Source organism: Haemaphysalis longicornis, unplaced genomic scaffold (genome assembly GCF_048455015.1).
Source record: "Haemaphysalis longicornis isolate Haplotype H1 unplaced genomic scaffold, Haemaphysalis longicornis Haplotype H1 scaffold_9, whole genome shotgun sequence".
Classification (NCBI taxonomy): Eukaryota; Metazoa; Arthropoda; class Arachnida; order Ixodida; family Ixodidae; genus Haemaphysalis; species Haemaphysalis longicornis.
The window spans coordinates 152,875,121-152,894,273 of record NW_027526460.1 but is presented as its reverse complement, the minus strand read 5'-3'; the positions used below and the strand labels follow the sequence as shown (position 1 = coordinate 152,894,273).

General features: G+C 49.0%; 1 protein-coding gene and 1 long non-coding RNA gene across 2 annotated transcripts; one reads left to right on the top strand and one right to left on the bottom strand.

Moving 5' to 3' along the window:
- Window positions 1–9,950: 9,950 nt before the first annotated feature.
- LOC144153767 (uncharacterized) lies at window positions 9,951–12,145 on the top strand. The gene is made up of 5 exons (XM_077685485.1): window positions 9,951–10,223; window positions 10,296–10,500; window positions 11,067–11,200; window positions 11,418–11,482; window positions 11,544–12,145. The coding sequence occupies exons 1-5, from the start codon at window positions 9,966–9,968 to the stop codon at window positions 11,671–11,673; spliced, it is 792 nt and encodes a 263-aa protein (XP_077541611.1). The 5' UTR covers window positions 9,951–9,965; the 3' UTR covers window positions 11,674–12,145.
- Window positions 12,146–13,724: 1,579 nt separating this feature from the next.
- On the bottom strand, window positions 13,725–16,356 carry LOC144151320 (uncharacterized). The gene is made up of 3 exons (XR_013318846.1): window positions 16,252–16,356; window positions 15,915–16,065; window positions 13,725–14,871 (listed from the first exon to the last, which is right to left on the bottom strand). It is a non-coding gene; the product is annotated as an uncharacterized LOC144151320 (long non-coding RNA).
- Window positions 16,357–19,153: the final 2,797 nt, after the last annotated feature.

Below are 19,153 nucleotides of genomic sequence, written 5' to 3'. Positions count from 1 at the left end.
GTGGTGGAAAGTCGCTGTCATTTGGCAATATAGCCGGGGCTGCAACTGGGTCGGCGGTGCATGCGAAGTCGCGCCAGCCCAGAGGATTGCAGCGCTTTTGCATGAAGCAGAGTGCACGAATGTGGCCGGCCAGCAAGGCCACACCCTCGAAGCTCGGGTGTAAGCCGTCCGCAGCGAGTACTCGGCAGGCTGGAAGGTGCTCAAAGCCATGATCGACGAAGCGGACAAAGCGTGAGTGGCGGCAAAATTCGCGGAGAAGTGAGTTGAAACGGCGTGCCTTTTCGTTGCAGCAGCGAGCGAAGCGAGAGATGCGGTAGTCGCGGCGGCGGTTAGCGGAGCGGGGAAGAATGAGACTGGCGTTAATATTGGAAATGTTCGGTCGAGATTCTAGAATGAGGTCAGTCAGTGAGCGGTAGTCAGAGGAAGCATGTTCAGCGGAAGTAGAGCTGAGATCATTAGTACCAACATGCAGAAAAACTGTAGTGGCAGAGGCAGGGATAAAGTCGATCAGTGAGCGTGCGTCAGCAATGCATGCGCCAGGCTGAGAAACAAAAGCGGGGGTTCCAGGGCAGAGGGGATCGAAGTGATGATACAAATACTTGGTCTGGGAGTCCCCGATCACAACTGTTGTGGTTTCGGTCTGCGGAAATTTCCAGATGATGCTCTATGCTGTGGTCCTGTCAGCGCTCATGGTAGAAACAAATCTAGAAAAAGATAAACTCACAAAGCGCGCAGAAATAGTATAAGTAAAGAGTCGGATACACAGCAAGAACAATAACAAACAATGTTTACTTACGTAGCGGCAACGGGACTTGCCTTCATCAGAGTAAAGTTACATGATTTTGCTGTCGCAAACATTTTGAACACATTTCTTATATAGGTTTGCATAAAACTGTGAGAAAGAGCGGAAAATGTTTCGGAAATGGGGAGTGTGCATACAGTCAGGCTACGCCTATGTTACAACATCAACAAACAAACAAGAAAAATAAAAGGGGGGGGGGGGAAGCGAGAGAGAGAAAAAGGGGTCGTGTTAACAATGCAGCGTTCAAGGTTGCACCATGACGGGTCAACGTATGCCGCGCGGGCTGCAAGTTCAGACAATGGGGGAAACTGGACAACGGCGGTTTGAAAAGAAAGGGAAGAGTATACACTGAGGTATTCAGTGACTGCTGAGACTGGTGCGGGGGGAAGCGAAGATGGGTGTGCCCCCCGCTGGTCAAGAGAATAGATAGGGGGCACAAAAGAGCATTTCACAGAAGCTAGCAATTTAACAGGAAATAGGTAGGGTCACAAAAGGTTAAACATGTATAGATCACAAAGAGATCACAAACATGAATAGATCACAAACATTTTGAACACATTTCTTATATAGGTTTGCATAAAACTGTGAGGAAGAGCGGAAAATGTTTCGGAAATGGGGTGTGCATACAGTCAGGCTACGCCTATGTTACAACATCAACAAACAAACAAGAAAAATAAAAGGGGGGGGGGGGGGAGCGAGAGAGAGAAAAAGGGGTCGTGTTAACAATGCAGCGTTCAAGGTTGCACCATGACGGGTCAACGTATGCCGCGCGGGCTGCAAGTTCAGACAATGGGGGAAACTGGACAACCGCGGTTTGAAAAGAAAGGGAAGAGTATACACTGAGGTATTCAGTGACTGCTGAGACTGGTTCGGGGGGAAGCGAAGATGGGTGTGCCCCCCGCGGGTCAAGAGAATAGATAGGGGGCACAAAAGAGCATTTCACAGAAGCTAGCAATTTAACAGGAAATAGGTAGGGTCACAAAAGGTTAAACATGAATAGATCACAAAGAGTTAAACATTCTTAAGTGATGGTGGGAACGAGGCCTCCCTCCCCAGGACAAATGGCATTGTTGAGCCGCATTAGGCTAATAAAGCTGCTGTATTAGGAGAGTTTCTGCGAATTCTGATGGCAAACTCGAGGGTAAGAATAATGAACATAGTTATAAAAATTATGAAGCCGCTAATTTTAATCGAGGGATAAGCACGTTAGTTTTCCGTAACTTTCATTAATTCCAAGCGTGGCTGACCCAAACTTATAAATGAGATAAGATTCCCGAACCTCGCGGTCGTGGTGCGTTTTGAAGGCGGATTCTAAAATCGTTGCTTTAAGATGTTCAAATGTATGCCCGGGACTGTTCACATGTCTTGACAGGGGCAAATAAGGGCAGCATTTTCCGCTCTTTCTCACAGTTTTATGCAAACCTATATAAGAAATGTGTTCAAAATGTTTGCGACAGCAAAATCATGTAACTTTACTCTGATGAAGGCAAGTCCCGTTGCCGCTACGTAAGTAAACATTGTTTGTTATTGTTCTTGCTGTGTATCCGACTCTTTACTTATACTATTTCTGCGCGCTTTGTGAGTTTATCTTTTTCTAGATTTGTTTCTACCATGAGCGCTGACAGGACCACAGCAAAGAGCATCATCTGGAAATTTCCGCAGACCGAAACCACAACAGTTGTGATCGGGGACTCCCAGACCAAGTATTTGTATCATCACTTCGATCCCCTCTGCCCTGGAACCCCCGCTTTTGTTTCTCAGCCTGGCGCATGCATTGCTGACGCACGCTCACTGATCGACTTTATCCCTGCCTCTGCCACTACAGTTTTTCTGCATGTTGGTACTAATGATCTCAGCTCTACTTCCGCTGAACATGCTTTCTCTGACTACCGCTCACTGACTGACCTCATTCTAGAATCTCGACCGAACATTTCCACTATTAACGCCAGTCTCATTCTTCCCCGCTCCGCTAACCGCCGCCGCGACTACCGCATCTCTCGCTTCGCTCGCTCGAAAAGGCACGCCGTTTCAACTCACTTCTCCACGAATTTTGCCGCCACTCACGCTTTGTACGCTTCGTCGATCATGGCTTTGAGCACCTTCCAGCCTGCCGAGTACTCGCTGCGGACGGCTTACACCCGAGCTTCGAGGGTGTGGCCTTGCTGGCCGGCCACATTCGTGCACTCTGCTTCATGCAACAGCGCTGCAATCCTCTGGGCTGGCGCGACTTCGCATGCACCGCCGACCCAGTTGCAGCCCCGGCTATATTGCCAAATGACAGCGACTTTCCACCACTGCCTCCAATTCTATCCAGTGTAAGGACCCCGGAGCAGTGTCGTGCCAGCAGCCCACCGCCACCACCCCCCAGATCTACCACAACCACGGCGCCCCGGGCGAGCGCCAGCGCCCCAACCCCGAAGTCCACGGACGAGCGTTGCGCCAGCAACATGCCAACCCCTACTGGCAAACCTGCAGCGGCCACAACACCCCGAGGGAACGCTCGCGGCTACACTAAAAAGCTCCCTGACCGGCGCCGCACCAACAGCATGCCACGCCCAACCTCCGCATCTTCAGCGACCACCGAGCCCACGAAAACCAACAGCAGCGCGTCCGCCAGACCTTCCGGGGTCCAAAATCCAGCCCTCTGCGCCACATGCCCTTACAACCTTCGAAAGAATCGGCATAGCAGCAACTGACTACAACACAAAAAAACAGGTAACGCGGCCTCCTTCCCCGTTTCAAGACAGTTTTTAAAACTAAGAAAAATCACCGAAAAGCGCATACGTTCCGAATTGCACGTTTCCGCTCTTGCACAGTACTTGACTGCCGCGGTCGCTCCCAGGGGTCTTAGGATTAGAATAAAACCTGCTACTACCGAACTCTCCCCGTCCAACATGAATAAGTGGAAACAGGTACTCGATAAAGCATCCTTACAATTAACTGAAATATTCCTCAATCACTACGAAACTACGGCCCATTCTCTCCGAAAGAAAGAGGAACTACTTAGTCAGGAACTAAGCAAAAGAGAGTTGAACCTTTTAAGCAACTACGAATCTAAGACGGCCTCCGCCATATCCCGAACAAAAGACCGAAAGTTTAACCGAGATAAGATTTCTAACACTGGCCACATGCGTAAGAACCTAACAAGCTCCGGCACTAGTAACTGCCACAACTCTGACAATACGGCCGATTATGTCACTACGACTGTAATAAATGCTTCGACTACTGCACCCCAAACAGTTCAGTTAAATCCCTGTACTAATATTTTTCCCTCGCCTGCCGTCACAAAAGAAAACCTTACCGGGAATGTAATGAACCTTTCAAGTATAACCCTCTCCCCAGCTCAGATGAACGTCTTGTCAAAGGGCCTAAACTTTTGCCCGGCTACTGGTGGTTTTGATGAATTTCAACTTTTTAAGGACTTAGATAACTTCGCCAGAAACATGAGACTACGAGAATACTTCTACGATCACCCCGCGACGGAAGAAGCCCGCAGAACCCTACCTAGCTATAAGCAGTGGACCCCTCCCACACAGCGTGATAGTTGCCTCGACATGTACATCACAGCTGTCCAACGCGATGTGCGAAAAGCTTACCAAACACAAATTTCGTTCCACCACAACATGACTACCAACGAAAAGAAAGCCCTAGAGGAACTCGCAAGCTGTCCCGACATAATTATTAAACCTGCCGACAAGGGAGGCGCAATCGTAATCCTTGACAAAACCGACTATGTTAACGAGGCCAATAAGCAACTATCAGTATCGACGTTCTATAAAGCACTACCTAATGATCCCACTCAAGATTATAAGCAAATTGTCAAAGATAAACTTGCTGAGCTTGTTAAAAATAAAACAATAAATGAAACCACGGCTCGTTCCCTGATCCCCTTAAGCCCAGTAGCCGGTAAATTCTATCTTCTCCCAAAGATTCACAAGGTGAACAACCCAGGGCGCCCCATTGTTTCTGGCATTGGCACTGTTACCGAAAACCTCTCGCGCTATGTGGATAATCTCATTTGCGACATTCCGCCCAGCTTTCCCTCCTTCATTTTAGGATACCAATGACTTTCTCTCAGACATCTCAAAAATTGAAATTCCTGATAACTGCCTTCTAGTCACCCTTGATGTAGTAAATATAAATACCCCAGAAAGTGACGGAGAACACAGTCGCCCAGATAGCTGAATTGGTAAGGCATTCGAGATCTAATCGAAAGGCGTGGGTTCGGTCCCCACTCTGGGCTCGTGTTTTTCTTTCTTTCTCACGTCATTAATAAAAAAAATAATGTAACGTCACTAACGGTAAAAAATAGCCTAACCATTCCCCTATGCCTTCTTTGGCGTTGTAGACTGCCGGCATTTCTTTCTGTATTTCCTAACGAGCCCCTCATTTCCAAACCTATTTATCGTGCGAAAGCTTAGCGAGGGCCTCGGTTCTGGCAGCCTTGATGCCAAGGTAGCATAAGAGGGTTTCCTGCCAGTTACCCGCTTATGACAGGCTGTAGACGTTCGCGTCACGCCCCGGGGGTTCAAAAGAAGGTCACCTTCTCCCCGTGTAGTCTGAGTGGCGCTGGCTACCACCCTCAAGCGTCAGATACAGTTGTAGTAAATAAATACTCCAGAAAGTGACGGAGAACACAGTCGCCTCGATAGCCGAAGTGGTAAGGCATTCGAGATCTAATCGAAAGGCGTGGGTTCGGTCCCCACTCTGGGCGCGTGTTTTTCTTTCTTTCTAACGTAATTAATAAAAAAAAAAATAATGTAACGTCACTAACGGTAAAAAATAGCCTAACCATTCCCCTATGCCTTCTTTGGCATTGTAGACTGCCGGCATTTCTTTCTGTAATTTCCAAACCTATATATATATATATATATATATACATATATATTGAAATGAAATTTATTGCGACGATAGGACGATAGATAGGGTGCGACGATGAGCGGGGCCAAACCAAGCGGTCGTTTCACCTGGTCGAAACAGGGCGAGCACGAGACAAGAGGGTGCGACAGGGCGTGACCAACACTGGACCATCATAGTGTCCTGAACCTGCTGCATGCCCATAGACGGAAGATTGTCCATTGCACTGCCTTCGCACTGGCGCATACCCCCAAACAGGAGATTGTCCGTTGCAATAACTCGGTGACTATCTTCTTTACAATCACTCCCCCGCTGAAGAGCAGCCAACCTGGCTGCCTAGGGGCACGATAAACCGAGGTGGTCGTATTAAAGCTTCAGGCGTTGCACATGAACTGTCTCTTTTCCACGTCGGCGTTGGTCGGGTGAAGGCTGTACTGGCTCGACAAAGTAATTAACGTGCGAGGTACGCTCCAGGACCCGGTATGGGCCGTGGTAGTTAGAGAGAAATTTACTGCATTGTCCAAAAGGTGTGGATGGTACCCATAGCCACACTAGAGATCCCGGGGAGAAAGACACGTCTGGGAGGTCCTTGTCATGGCGATTCATTTGCGTGAATTGATCGTCTGATGTGAATGAGCGGGCAAGTTGACGGCATTCTTCGGCATACGAGGATACTTGAGACACAGTCGAATACTCAGCGGCGTCAGCTCTGCACTGGAGAATGGTGTCAAGGGGCGAGTCGGTTCAAGGCCGTACTGAAGAAAAAATGGCGAGAACCCGGTAGTAGACTGCGTCGCGGTACTGTACGCGTGCGTGACAAATGGGAGGACTCAGTCCCAGTTAGTACGGTCTGAAGAAACGTACATGGCGAGCATATCATCAAGAGTGCGATTAAATCTCTCAGTGAGACCGTCGGTCTGCGGGTGATATGCCGTGCAGGTCCGACGAACAATGCGGCATTCAGTAAGGAGAGCTTTAACAACTTCGGACAGGAAAACGCGGCCTCTATCGCTGAGTAAGGATGAAGCAATGGGAAGGATGAAGCGATGTAAAATAAAAGAAGCCACGTCCCGTGCTCTGGCAGCCGGTAATACGGCCGTCTCGGCGTAGCGTGTGATATGGTCAATGGCGACAATGCCCCAACAGTTACCGGCAGCGGTGCAAGGCAGTGGGCCGTACAAGTCATTGCCCACACTATCGAAGGGGCGCGCTGGGCAAGGCAAGGGCTGTAATGGGCCGGCCTGATGATGGGGCGGCGACTTGCGGCGCTAACAGTCAGGGCATGAGCGGACGAACTTGCAGATGAAGCTGTACATCCCGCGGCAGTAGTACCGTAGATGGAGGCGCTGGTACGTTTTCAGCACGCCGGCATGAGCGCATTGGGCGTCGTTGTGGAAGAAAGCACAAAAAGTGGAACGCAAGTGGCGAGGTATGACTAGTAGCCACTTGGGGCCTCTGGGGACGTAACTGCGGCGGTAAAGCAGGCCTTCCCGGATGGAAAAGTGAGAGACCTGTCGGCGAAGTGCCCTGGACACGGGAGCAGTAGCTTGGTCGGAAAGATATGCCAGGATGGAAGCTATCCAGGGGTCTTTGCGCTGCTCGTTGACCATGTCCTCGAACGAGGGGGCGTTGAGGTTGCCATCCGACTCATCGAGCGAAGCAGTATCAACGGATAGAGGAGAACGTGATAGGGCTTCGGCGTCGTGATGCTTGCGGTCGGAGCGGTAGACGATGTTAATGTCAAATTCTTGGAGGCGAAGAGCCCAGCGGCCGAGCCGGCCAGAAGGGTCTTTCAACGACGCCAACCAACAAAGGGCGTGATGGTCCGTAAGCACATCGAAACGGCGGCCGTAAAGGTACAGGCAGAATTTGTTGATGGCCCATATAATGGCCAAGCACTCTTTTTCGGTTTCCAAATAATTAGATTCTGCTTTCGTAAGAGTGTGGCTGGGATATGCGACAACGTATTCATCGATTCCCGGTTTACGCTGCGCGAGAACAGCACCCAGGCCGATACCGCTGGCGTCGGTGTGGAGTTCGGTAGGTGCTGAGGGGTCGAAGTGTCGAAGGATAGGTGACGTTGTAAGCAGTTTGCGCAGCCGGGCAAATGCATTGTCGCAGGCTGGCGACCAAGCAGAGATGTCAGTGCCACTCCCGAGAAGGCGTGTCAATGGGGAAATAATAAAGGCAAAGTCACGAACGAAACGGCGGAAATAAGAACAGAGCCCAATAAAACTGCGCAGCTCCTTCATAGTTCTCGGCTTGGGAAACTCTGCGAAGGCTCGAAGTTTAGCAGGATCCGGTAGAATGTCTTCTCTAGAAACCACATGGCCAAGGATGGTAAGCTTGCGGGCAGCGAAGTGGCATTTCTTTAGATTAGGTTGAAGCCCAGCTTAAGTGAGGCATTTCAAAACTTGTTCCAGACGTTGTAGGTGCGTGTCAAAGTCGGGAGAGAACAGGACAACATCGTCTAAGTAACATAAACATATTTTCCACTTCAACCCACGCAAAATGCTGTCCATCATGCGCTCAAATGTGGCTGGAGCGTTGCAGAGGCCGAACGGCATGACGTTAAACTCGTACAAACCGTCAGATGTAATAAAAGCCGTTTTAGGGCGATCGGCGTCCGCCATAGGAACCTGCCAGTAGCCAGATCGCAGGTCTAAGGATGTGAAAAACTCGGCGCCTTGCAAGCAGTCGAGAGCGTCGTCTATACGCGGTAACGGATATGTCTTTGCGGGTAATTTTGTTGAGGCGTCGGTAATCGACGCATAATCGAATGAGCCGTCTTTCTTTTTGACCAGGACAACCGGGGATGCCCAGGGGCTGCTGGATGGTTGAATAACATTTCTTTGCAGCATATCGGTCACTTGCTCTTCAATGACATTAAGCTCACTAGCTGAGACGCGGTATGGTCGCTGACGTAAAGGAGCATGGGTTCCGGTGTCAATGTGGTGGCGAACATTCGAAGAACGGCCTAACGAAGTTTGCTCATGGTCGAATGATCCAAGGAACGAGTTCAAAAGCGTGATGAGGCGATCGCGCTGCGAGGAGGAGAGCAGGGTCGATAGAAGGTAGAAAAACATTTGATGTCGATGCACAGGTTGTAGTGAGAGCGCTGACAGCAGGCGGAGGGGTATCATCAGACACGTCCGCGGTGAAAGTGGGGTCTATAATTTCGACGCATCCAAGGCACTCTCCGGCAGTCAACGTCAGTTGCGATACAGAAGTATTGCAGACGGGAAAGGTGGAAAACCCATTCTTGAGGCAAAGAACAGCAGTAGGAAGTGTAAGGTTCTTGCGTTGCGAAAAAATTCACCCGCATTTCCCCGAAGGGGAGCATGGGGAAGTGCGAATGCACGGGTGATGCTATGAGGGGGAGTTATGTTGAACTGTGTTGGCAGAGAAGGCGAGAGCGCGCGACGTCACGTGGCGTACTACGTCATTGCGCCGTTGGTACACACGCTCCCCTCCGCTCCGCGCCGTTGCTAGGGGCGAGGAGGCGCACGCGCCCGACGTCAAGGCGAGCGAAGGGGAGAGGAGGCGCGAGCGCGCGACATCAGGCGAGTGAAGGGAAGAGGAGGTGAGAGTGCACGACGTCACGTGGCGTACTACGTCATTGCGCCGTTGCTACACACGCTCCCCTCCACTCCGCGCCGTTGCTAGGCGCGAGGAGGCGCGCGATAACACCTGTGCTGCGGACGGACGGCGGTCGACGGAATTCAGGGTCGCTTATAAAGTGCATTCGCATTTAAAAAGTTCGGAAGGCGTGGAGAAGATCGTTGAGTCGGGGACAGATGCACACGACACGGGATTCAGAACGGCAGACAAAGAAGGAATATCTGTATATGTTGCGGCGACAAGCTTAGAAGGAAGAACAGGCGGCATATCGGCCAATGGCGCTGTACACAGGGGAAACAGTTCAACTTCCGCGCCGGCACAATCGATGACGGCTTCGTGACGCGACAATAAGTCCCAGCCCAATATGATATCATGTGAACATGACGGCAACACCAAAAATTCTACAAAGAACGTCTTGAATTACCATTCTGCCGTGCACGCAGCCAAAGGAGCCACGTGTTGAGCGCTGGCAGTGCGCAGACGAAGGCCAGGTACCGGAGTTGTTACTTTTCCAATTTTGCGGCAGAGCTTCGCATGCATGACGGACACGGCAGCTCCTGTATAGGCCTCGTGCGCTCGTTTGGAGGCGCCACTGAATTGGAACCGGTGGCGCCCCCTCCGGCGCCGCGCCGCATTTTTTGCTTGTCCGCCGTTCCGTGCAAAGCAGCTCCGCAAGGCTTTCTCTATGGCTCGGCCGCGTCCGCGCGAGGCCAGCATGACGGCGCCAAGCGGATCGTGCGTGCTGTATTGCGGTTTTAGTAAAATACAGAGCCCTGAGAAGTATTTCAAGGGAAGTTGCTTCAGGCGCGGCATCAAGCTTTACGCGAGCAACCACGTGTACGGCGTAAAAGAAGAAATCCTCAGCGAGACGGCGCCGTCTGAAATCGTGGCCAGGTGCATTCCGCAGATGAAGAGCACTTGCGACTACGACGTGCGGCTGGAGGTGAGTGAATTGTATTTGAGATACCCTTATGTGCTTATTTCACGTACATGGTGATTTGTTTTGTTTATGTAGTTGTCGCCGAACCCAAGGCGAATTGTGCGAGGCCGCTGTTCGTGCAAGGCTGGCTGCCGCGGTTGGTGTAAACACGCGGCGGCGGTGGCCGTTTTCATAAACAGCCACGAGGAGAAATCGTGCACGGAGTTGCCGCGTGCTTGGGGGAAACCCTCTGCGCGACCGACCCTGGACACGAAGAAACAGATAAAGGAACTCTTTGCAAGTAAGCACGAGGAGCGCTTTCTTGAATTGTTCAGATTATTCAACATTGAAGCATGCGTGCTTTTTTGTATTGCATCATACAACTTGATAATTATTTATACAGGTCGCCCCTTGCCTGCCCCAGTACTCAAACCCCTGTGCCCGAAAACGGTACATGCCCAATTCTCGGGCGTGAGGTGTGCGTTCGCGGACATGATCGCGTGCGAGGACAGCCACGACGAAAATGCAGATCCAACCGGTGCTTCCACAGAAGCTGTAGACGAAAGTCTCAATCTCGGCATTGAGGTTGTCAGATCACTGCTCGGGGAAGCGCGAGAAACGTACGCAACCATGCAGGTGGCGAGCGTGGTACCCCTGACAATAAACAGGTGCAACCTGCTCGCTCTGCTGGAGCAGAGAGAGGAAACGTATTACAAAACGTTTGTGAAAAAAAGCGTGGAGCAGATAGCGGAGATCGCGCTTTTAACCCTGGGCCAGGCTGCTGTAGACAGGTTTGTTATATCTGCAGCCTTTATGTGCTTCACAGCGTGTTGTGCATTTTATACAAAATGGCACATTTTGTCGCAGATGGCACCAAGAGCGGAAGCACCGCATCACAAGCACGATGGCCCACCGCATCAAAACGAGGAGGACAGAGTTTGAAGCACTTGCAGCTGCACTCGCTTCACCGCGCCCATTCTGGGCGCAAGCCACAACTTACGGTAAGGATTCACGTATGGGTGCACAACCTTAAATATTTGCTCAATCCGTCCTTTTTACTTGCAGTAAATAGAGTCTTAAATGCACGTGAATAAACTAAATTGCATGAAACAGGTCATATTAACAAGAAGAAGAAAGTTTGTTGAACAAACAAACTTTCTCATGTTAGAACTCCTCAGTCCACATTAACACATTTCTTTTCTTTTTTTATTTTTGCAGGCAGAAACACCGAAGCCGAAGCCAGGAGGGAGCTGTCAATGGCCCTTGAACTCCCTATTCATGAGGTAATCCCTCCGCACATTTCTCAGCAAAATGTAAACAATCTTGCCTCACTTTCCTCGGCAGGTCGGACTCGTGGTCCATCCAGAGCAGCCGTGGTTGTGTGGCAGTCCCGATGGGCTCGTCATCACTGGTGATACAACCCGCCTCGTCGAAATCAAGTGCCCATTCAGTTTGCAGGATAGCATGCTCATAGATTTTGAGAGATGCATCAGCCATGTAAAGTTCCTGCATTATGTGGACGACAAGCTGACACTGAAGAGCAGCCACGAATACTACACCCAGCTGATGGTGATGCTGTACGTATTAAACCTCAGTGATGCCTTGTTTTTTGTATATTCCAAAAAACAAAGCATCACTGTTGAAGTTAAACGCAACGACAAGTTCCTGGCCGAATACATTCCCAAGCTGGAATGTTTTTATTTCACTCACCTTCTAAAAGCCCTTGCAAAAAAGTAAAAACACGCAGAGAGTAATATACAAGGTTCTTGATTGACTGATTATAGGATTTAACGCACCGACGCAACGCAGGCGATGAGACATGCCGTAGTGGAGGGCTCCGGATTAATTTTGACCACCTGGGGATCTTTATCGTGCGCCGAAATCTCTTACACGCGGGCGTTTCTGCTTTTCGCCTCCATCAGAAAAGCGGCCGCCGCAGCCGGGGATCGAACCCGCGACCTCATGCCCAGCAGCACAACGCCTTAGCCATTGAGCCACCACGGCGTGTAATGTACAAGGTTCAACGCGTAGAAGCTACACGTGGGCTCTGAGGTACGCCATAGCAGAGGGCTCTGGATTATTTCCGACCACGTGTGGATCTTTAACATGCACCGAAATCTTGAAAGACAGACGTTCTCGCTTTTCGCCTCCTTCAAAAAGGCAACCACTTCTGTGTGTTCAGTTTTTTGCTGCTTTAGCATACTTGATGTTCTCTACGTTGCCTTTTTATAATCATTGTATAACCTTGCTCCTGTTCTCGTCTTTCTTTTTCTTCTGTTCTCGTCTTTTTTTTTCTTCTTTGTATGTAATGTAAACTGTAGGTGTAGCAGGCCACTGTCACGCACAGTACATCTGATGATGATCATGATGCTAGGGTTTTATTGGCTCAAGGCCAACTATGGGCAAAAAGCGTCGAAGAAGTAGTTACTGAATTTTGATGAGACCGTAAATACTAAAACATGTGACTAAAAGTAAAGGTGATGAAAAACAACAGACAATGGAGATAGAATGATTACACGTGCCTGCAGAAAGTTCACCTCAGCTTAAAACTTAACACGTTGACTGGAAAACATTGGCTCGTCGGCTAAAAAGTATGATGGGTGCAAAGAAATGTGTAGCCTGTATAATTCAGGGAAATATTTGTGTCGTGTTGTGTCAAGTTTCTTGCATGTGATCAGTATGTGAATACAGATAGGTCCCCCCTTCCACACCTGCTACACATGGGTCGCGGAGATCCTTGAGCAGGTGGGAGTGCGTTACACGTGTATGGCCTATCCACAGCCTAGCCAGAGCGACTTCAGTGTATCTGTTGTGGGAGTCAGTTATGTAGCGTCCCAATTGTGGTTTTACTACACGTAGTTTGTTGTCTGTTTGTTGACTCCAGTGTAATTGCCTCGTGTTACAAAGCTGCCGTCTGATGTGTCTTTAGGTTGGTGTAAGGTACTGTTGTAACGTCAACTGTCATGAGAGCAGCATCACCAGCCATTTGGTCGGCGGCCTCATAGCCAGGGATTCCACAATGCCCTGGCACAAAGCATAGTTATTTCAAGATTTGAGGCATAAGCAGTCATTAGTACCTTGAAAAGAGCATCGACCATAGTTTTTAGATGACCTTCCTAATGACAGTGCCTGTACAACGCCTTGAGAGTCTGTGTACACAATGGACTCGGCAATTTTGTTTGATGATGTGGTTTGAATTGAGTAAAATGCCATATGCTTCTGCTGTGTAAATACTATTATGAAAATTGATTGTTTTGCTTGCTCTAAAATTTGGTCCGTGCACTGCACAAGAGACAGTGGAACCAGTTTCCGACGCATCGCTACATAATGGCACAGTACGTCTGCCTGTGGCCTCTGTATGCCAGACAACTTCTGTCTGAATAAATTTTTGAAAAATACTTCAGCCTTTTCCTTTAAAATGCATGTGCCATTTCAAGCCTGGTTACAGTGGTTTCATGCGTTGACAGCGAAAATGAAAACAAAAGCAAATAATCACAACACCTGAAATGTAGTACTACACCTTGGTAAGTTTATTTAACTGAATGTATTGTACACAACATTTACTGGGGCAAAGTGAAAGTTTACTCTGGGGCATGCATGGTCAAGCACTGTTTACATTGTCGGGCTTGTTAGAATTCAGGATTGGTTGCTGCAGATTGGCCAGAATGCAGCACATGCGCATTATGCTGCCCATAAAAGGAATTAGGTCCACCGAAATTCTATTGTTCAAGATATTGTAGATTTTGATCCGTTGAATGACTCTCTCAACATGTATTCTCACTTGGGCGATGTGGTACGTTTGTTGCAGTTCCTCATATGTGAATTGTACGTTTTCCTTTGAGAAGGGTGGCAGAACAACAATTCCTTGCTGGCCTTCCGCTGGTGCTTTGATTCCAGGGAAACCCTTGTCTGCCAGTATGACATCCTCAGGCTCAATTCGGCCCAGAAATCCGGAATTGAGGGTAATTTGCGTGTCCGAAGTGCGGCCACCATATGCGTCCGACACAAACGTAACTACACCATTCGGCAGAATTCCTATCAAGAACTTCAGAGTATAACCCCCCTTATAGTGAGAGAAAAGAGCACGTCGTTGTTCAAGAGTCGGTGGCTCCTCTGTTCTTAGTTCCGTGCAGTCTATGATATACCGGCAGCGAGGGTAGTGCACCTTAAAACATTCAGGCATTGATGCTTGCACAGTGCCTAGGGAAGGTTCTGGAATCCACGCTTTCATCGCAGTCAACAAATTTCTCAAAACAAAGAAAAATATGCGGCTTACAGCCGTCCTATGCAGGCCAAACAGGACACCAAGACTGGCAAATGATATTCCCAGCTTTAGCTTCATCAAGAAAATCACAAGCTTCTGTGGAACTGGGACGTCAATCTGCCTGACAGTTACGGGGAATAAAACGGCCAGAAGTAACGCGAAAACATTTGCGCTCACACCGCACAGTTCCCTGAAAGAGTCTGCTCTGTTGTTGATGGAATCGTAGCCAAGAAATATACAAGTCCGTTCTTCTGGCCCGGTGCATGCAGTGGCTGTCGTCACTTTCGTCTGCACGCCACTGTCCACGGTGTCGGTGTGCCACACTTGCGTGGACGCTGTTCCGTGGCACGCCACGGAGAGGAATATGGTGCAACGGCCTCTGGACGAGAGCTCATCTGTCTGAGTACCCTGTAAATATGCATGTGCAGAAACTGTGAGTTCATAACGTTATACGTACTGTTATGTCACCGACAAAGGACAAATTACATTAAGCGCTGTGAAATTGCCTGACAGTGTGAAGCGCAACTGCACGTACAAGCAAACATGAAAAACATGGGACAATCAGTCCTTCTAAACATTTGGGTTATTTCAGTAGTGCGCATTTATAAGCCGAGTATGTTTTTTCTTCGACATGGGGATGGGGATGGAGGAGGATGGGACAAACAAAATATGGGGTGTGTGAACTAGAACCATTATGACGAACAGCCGCACTTGTATCATGTCCTCATTTCCTTACTTGTGTCGTTATTGCTGCACTTCACACAGTGAGAAGAAATAACGAAGAGCTGGCAACTTCTACTGTTACACTACATGTAATGCAATTTAATGTTACACGAGATGTTGGTTTTTCTATATGACAAAACTCGTGCTTAGAATATGACTGGATATCGGGTAAGTGCACTGCTAGTTGTTACACTAGAAAGTGATCACAAAATACAAAATACAAAAGGTATTAAAATTCGAGAACTTGCATTCTGCTTTACTGACGCAAAGCGTTGCATATATAAACTATAAAACAATCTGCAATGTAGTTATTGAAAGCGTATTCGACACAGAAGTGTACCATACCAAACCAATTCGCCGAGTAACAAATTGCACTAGGTCAGACCTCATGCAAGTGGAGCCAAGCTATCTCCCTTTATATTATTGCCCTAAAACGAGACGCCAGTCATTTCATGCTCACTTTATCATTTTTCATCATTAACATCTAACCATTATTCCATCTTTATTTTCATTATTAATATCTAACCATTACCCCATCTTTATGCATAGCGGCAAAATTCAGTACAGAAAGTTTGTTTCTAAACGTGTTTAATACTCTCTCTCACTCCGTTCGCGCATGGTGAAAGCACTTTCGTTTCACAGAGCCATCAGTGAATGCGCGTGACAGCAAAGATATCTGTACTAAGCGATCCACCCACACGGTTAGTTCAATCAGACCAACTGCTCACCGTTGAAGCAAACGTGGTGCAATTTCCTGGCGACTCTGGCGCTGTGTTGTCAAAGGTGGTCGGCGACTCTTCAGAAACTGCAGGTGCTTCAGGCGTGTCGTCCGACCCAAACGGCGTTGCCGCGACAGCCGAGGCACTCCGACGGTGAACACTGAAAGGCATTCACAGGAAGGAATACGCATTGCTACGCAGTTAATCGCAGCAATTTTGTTACAACTAATTTTAGGGATCTAAAACAATATAATGTGGCATGACGGCGGTTCGCTACGAAAGCCTTTGCCGACACAATTCGCGCACACTCAGCAACACGCGCACAAACCAGAAAATGTGCACTTACCGCTGATATCTCTCGAGCTTTGTTTCTGATGTAACGCCGTCGCCTCTCCCGTAGCACGCCGGAAATATGGACGGCACATACGCAGGGTGACCGACGACCGAACTCTGCGTTGCCAACAAAGTGAGCGCTGCAAATTCGGCTCCTGTCTCGTACCGGCAGCCACATGCCTCCGTCTGGGCTAATAACCAACAAGAGAAGAAAATTACGAGGCCAAAGATGGAAATAACGCCAGTTACAACACGCAAATGGACCAAAAGAGACGCCAAACGCGCTTGTTTACCTTGCACGACGCACAGCCCTAATCCAGCGCAGCCTGCGCTCCTCTTCGTACGGCTTCCACGGAAAGGAATAAAAACTGGTTTTCGGGAGCTTGTCAGCAGTGTTGGCGTAGCTGTTATGGCATCCGTAGACGCAACAGTACACTGATTTGCGTGTTTTCGCCCGCACAGGCGCCATCCCGCAACACTTCGTTACCGGCGGCGGCTGACTTCGCTAAGACCCGGACAAGCAAAAAATGCCGCGGAGGCTGCCAGGTGGCGCTGCGTGTACGGCCGAAGTAGCAGCGCACTAGCCCTATAGACAAGGGCATACGTGACGACTCCTTCAACATTGACTTCGATCGCATTCGTAGGAGAAACAGGAGGACTTCGGTAGTTCGACTACGCCGCAGTTCTTGCCTCGGGAACTCCGCTCATCAGTTTGTCTCGGGCGGTGCGCTGGGACGACGGTGCATCGGCGGCAAGGAATGGCGACGGGGCGAAGGCGACCGGTGGCGGCTGTGTTCGTCAGAAGCCAAAGAACTACGCGGCTGCCCGGGAGACATGGGTTCGTAGGGTTGGCGCGTCACATAGGGGTTGCTGTCATAGGTGGGACCACGGTAGGCGTAATCGGGTGGCTGAACACGACGACGGCAGAAACGAGCAACGTGACCCGGGATGCGGCAAGCAAAACATATTGGGCGATTATCCGCAGTGCGCCAGGGGTTACGGTTGGCGGACATTGTGACTCGAAGTGGAGGACGTGCTGGGGTCGGGGTAGAGCGCACCAAAGGGGGGGCCGGTGTAACGAGGTCTGGCTATGACTCCATCATAAGCAATAGGCGCGGACAAACCTGGGTGGTGTGGTGCACTTGCAATGTCGGCATAAGACAGGGGCGCCGTCACAGTTGTCTGCTGACAGGCCGAAGGAAGAGCCTCAGCGGCTTGTTCCCGAATAATCTGATGAAGCGGTGAAGCCACGCCAGGCACTTGAGCACACGAAGTCGGTATTGTGTGCAATTAACACAGATCTGTGTGCAATTAACACAGATAATTCTAGATCACTACGAGACCATGTCCCATTCCCTCCGCCAGAAAGAGGAAATTCTTGGTAAGGAGCTAAGCGAAAGAGAATCAGGCCTTCTACGCAGCTACGAATCCAAAAAGGCATCCGCTATATCCGAAATAAAAGTCCGTAAATTTTCCCGAGATAATATCCCTAGCAATGACTACACCCGCAAGAATAAAGTTAGCCCCATTACTAATGACTGCCCATTATCTGGGAATGCACATGAAAATCGCCCCTTAAACGCGCCAAATACTAACCATTCACAAGCTCTCATCAGTGCCAGTACTAGTGAGTCTGCCAACGCAAACCCAAATTTTTATTCCCCTTCTGTAACATCTCCCGAGACTACTAAAACTAACAAAAATCTCACCGGCAATGTGTTGAACCTCTCTAGTATTACCCTGTCACCAGATCAGATGAGCGCCTTGTCAAAAGGTCTGAATTTTTGCCCGGCAACTGGCGGTTTCAACGAATTTCAACGTTTTAAGGACTTAGACAACTTCGCCCGAAATATGAGACTGCGAGAGTACTTCCATGACCGTCCTCCAACCGACGAAGCCCGAACCGCATTGCCTAGCTATAAGCACTGGACCCCTTCCCACGCAGCGAGATGCATGCCTCGACATGTACATTAAAGCCGTTCATCGCGATGTACGAGCTGCATACCAAAAGCAAATCCCTTTCCGCTGTAACATCACAAACAAGGAAAAGAAAGCCCTGGAGGAACTCGCAGGAACTCGTCAAAAGTGAACTCGTCGCCGCCAACTCGTCATAGGTGAACTCGTCACATAGGGCAAGTCGTCATAGGCCATCTCGCACTAGGGAAACTCGTAACCTAGGGCAACTGGACACTCGGCCAACTCGCCACAATTTACGTTTTTCGCCTATCATGTTCAAATGAAAGAGTACAGAAGCTTGTATAATTCTCATCTTAGTCGTAAACATTCTTACACTCCTCCTTCTATTCACCACCCTTAATGTTTCCTTTGTCGCCTTCCAGGAACGCGCCAGCCAGACAGCGTATCTTTTTTTTGTGTGTGCAGCTAATGACGTGAGTCTTTTATATTAGATTTAGTTTGCCCGTTCTGTTTTTTCTAATACGTTTTTTTTATTTTGGTAATTAAGTGACTGCGCTGTATCCGGATTTGCGATGTCGTTCTGTGTTCTCGCTTTTAAGTATTTTAATCTTTTGTTTTCATTCCTGTTGACAAACGATGGCTGTCAAGCTGGGTAACTTTCGTTTTGTTAGTCTTCATATCACCTATATATGGGAGCGAAAGTCAAGGCTCGACCTAAAAGATGACCCCCCCCCCCCCCCCACCGCACACACACACACTCACACAAAAAAAGTGTGACAAATATTTTTTAGAAGGAGAAGAAAAGCAAAAGCAGAAACCGGAAGTGTGCTGAAACCGAAAAGCCAATTTCAAGCACCACCTGCAAACAAACAAGAGGGCAACATTTTACCCTATTTATAGATATATACACAAGCAGGCAAAAAGTTTCAAAAGATAACGCAAAAAGAAAAGAAAGGAAAGAAAACGCAAAAGAAAGAAAAAGTCGACCCCCCCCCTTC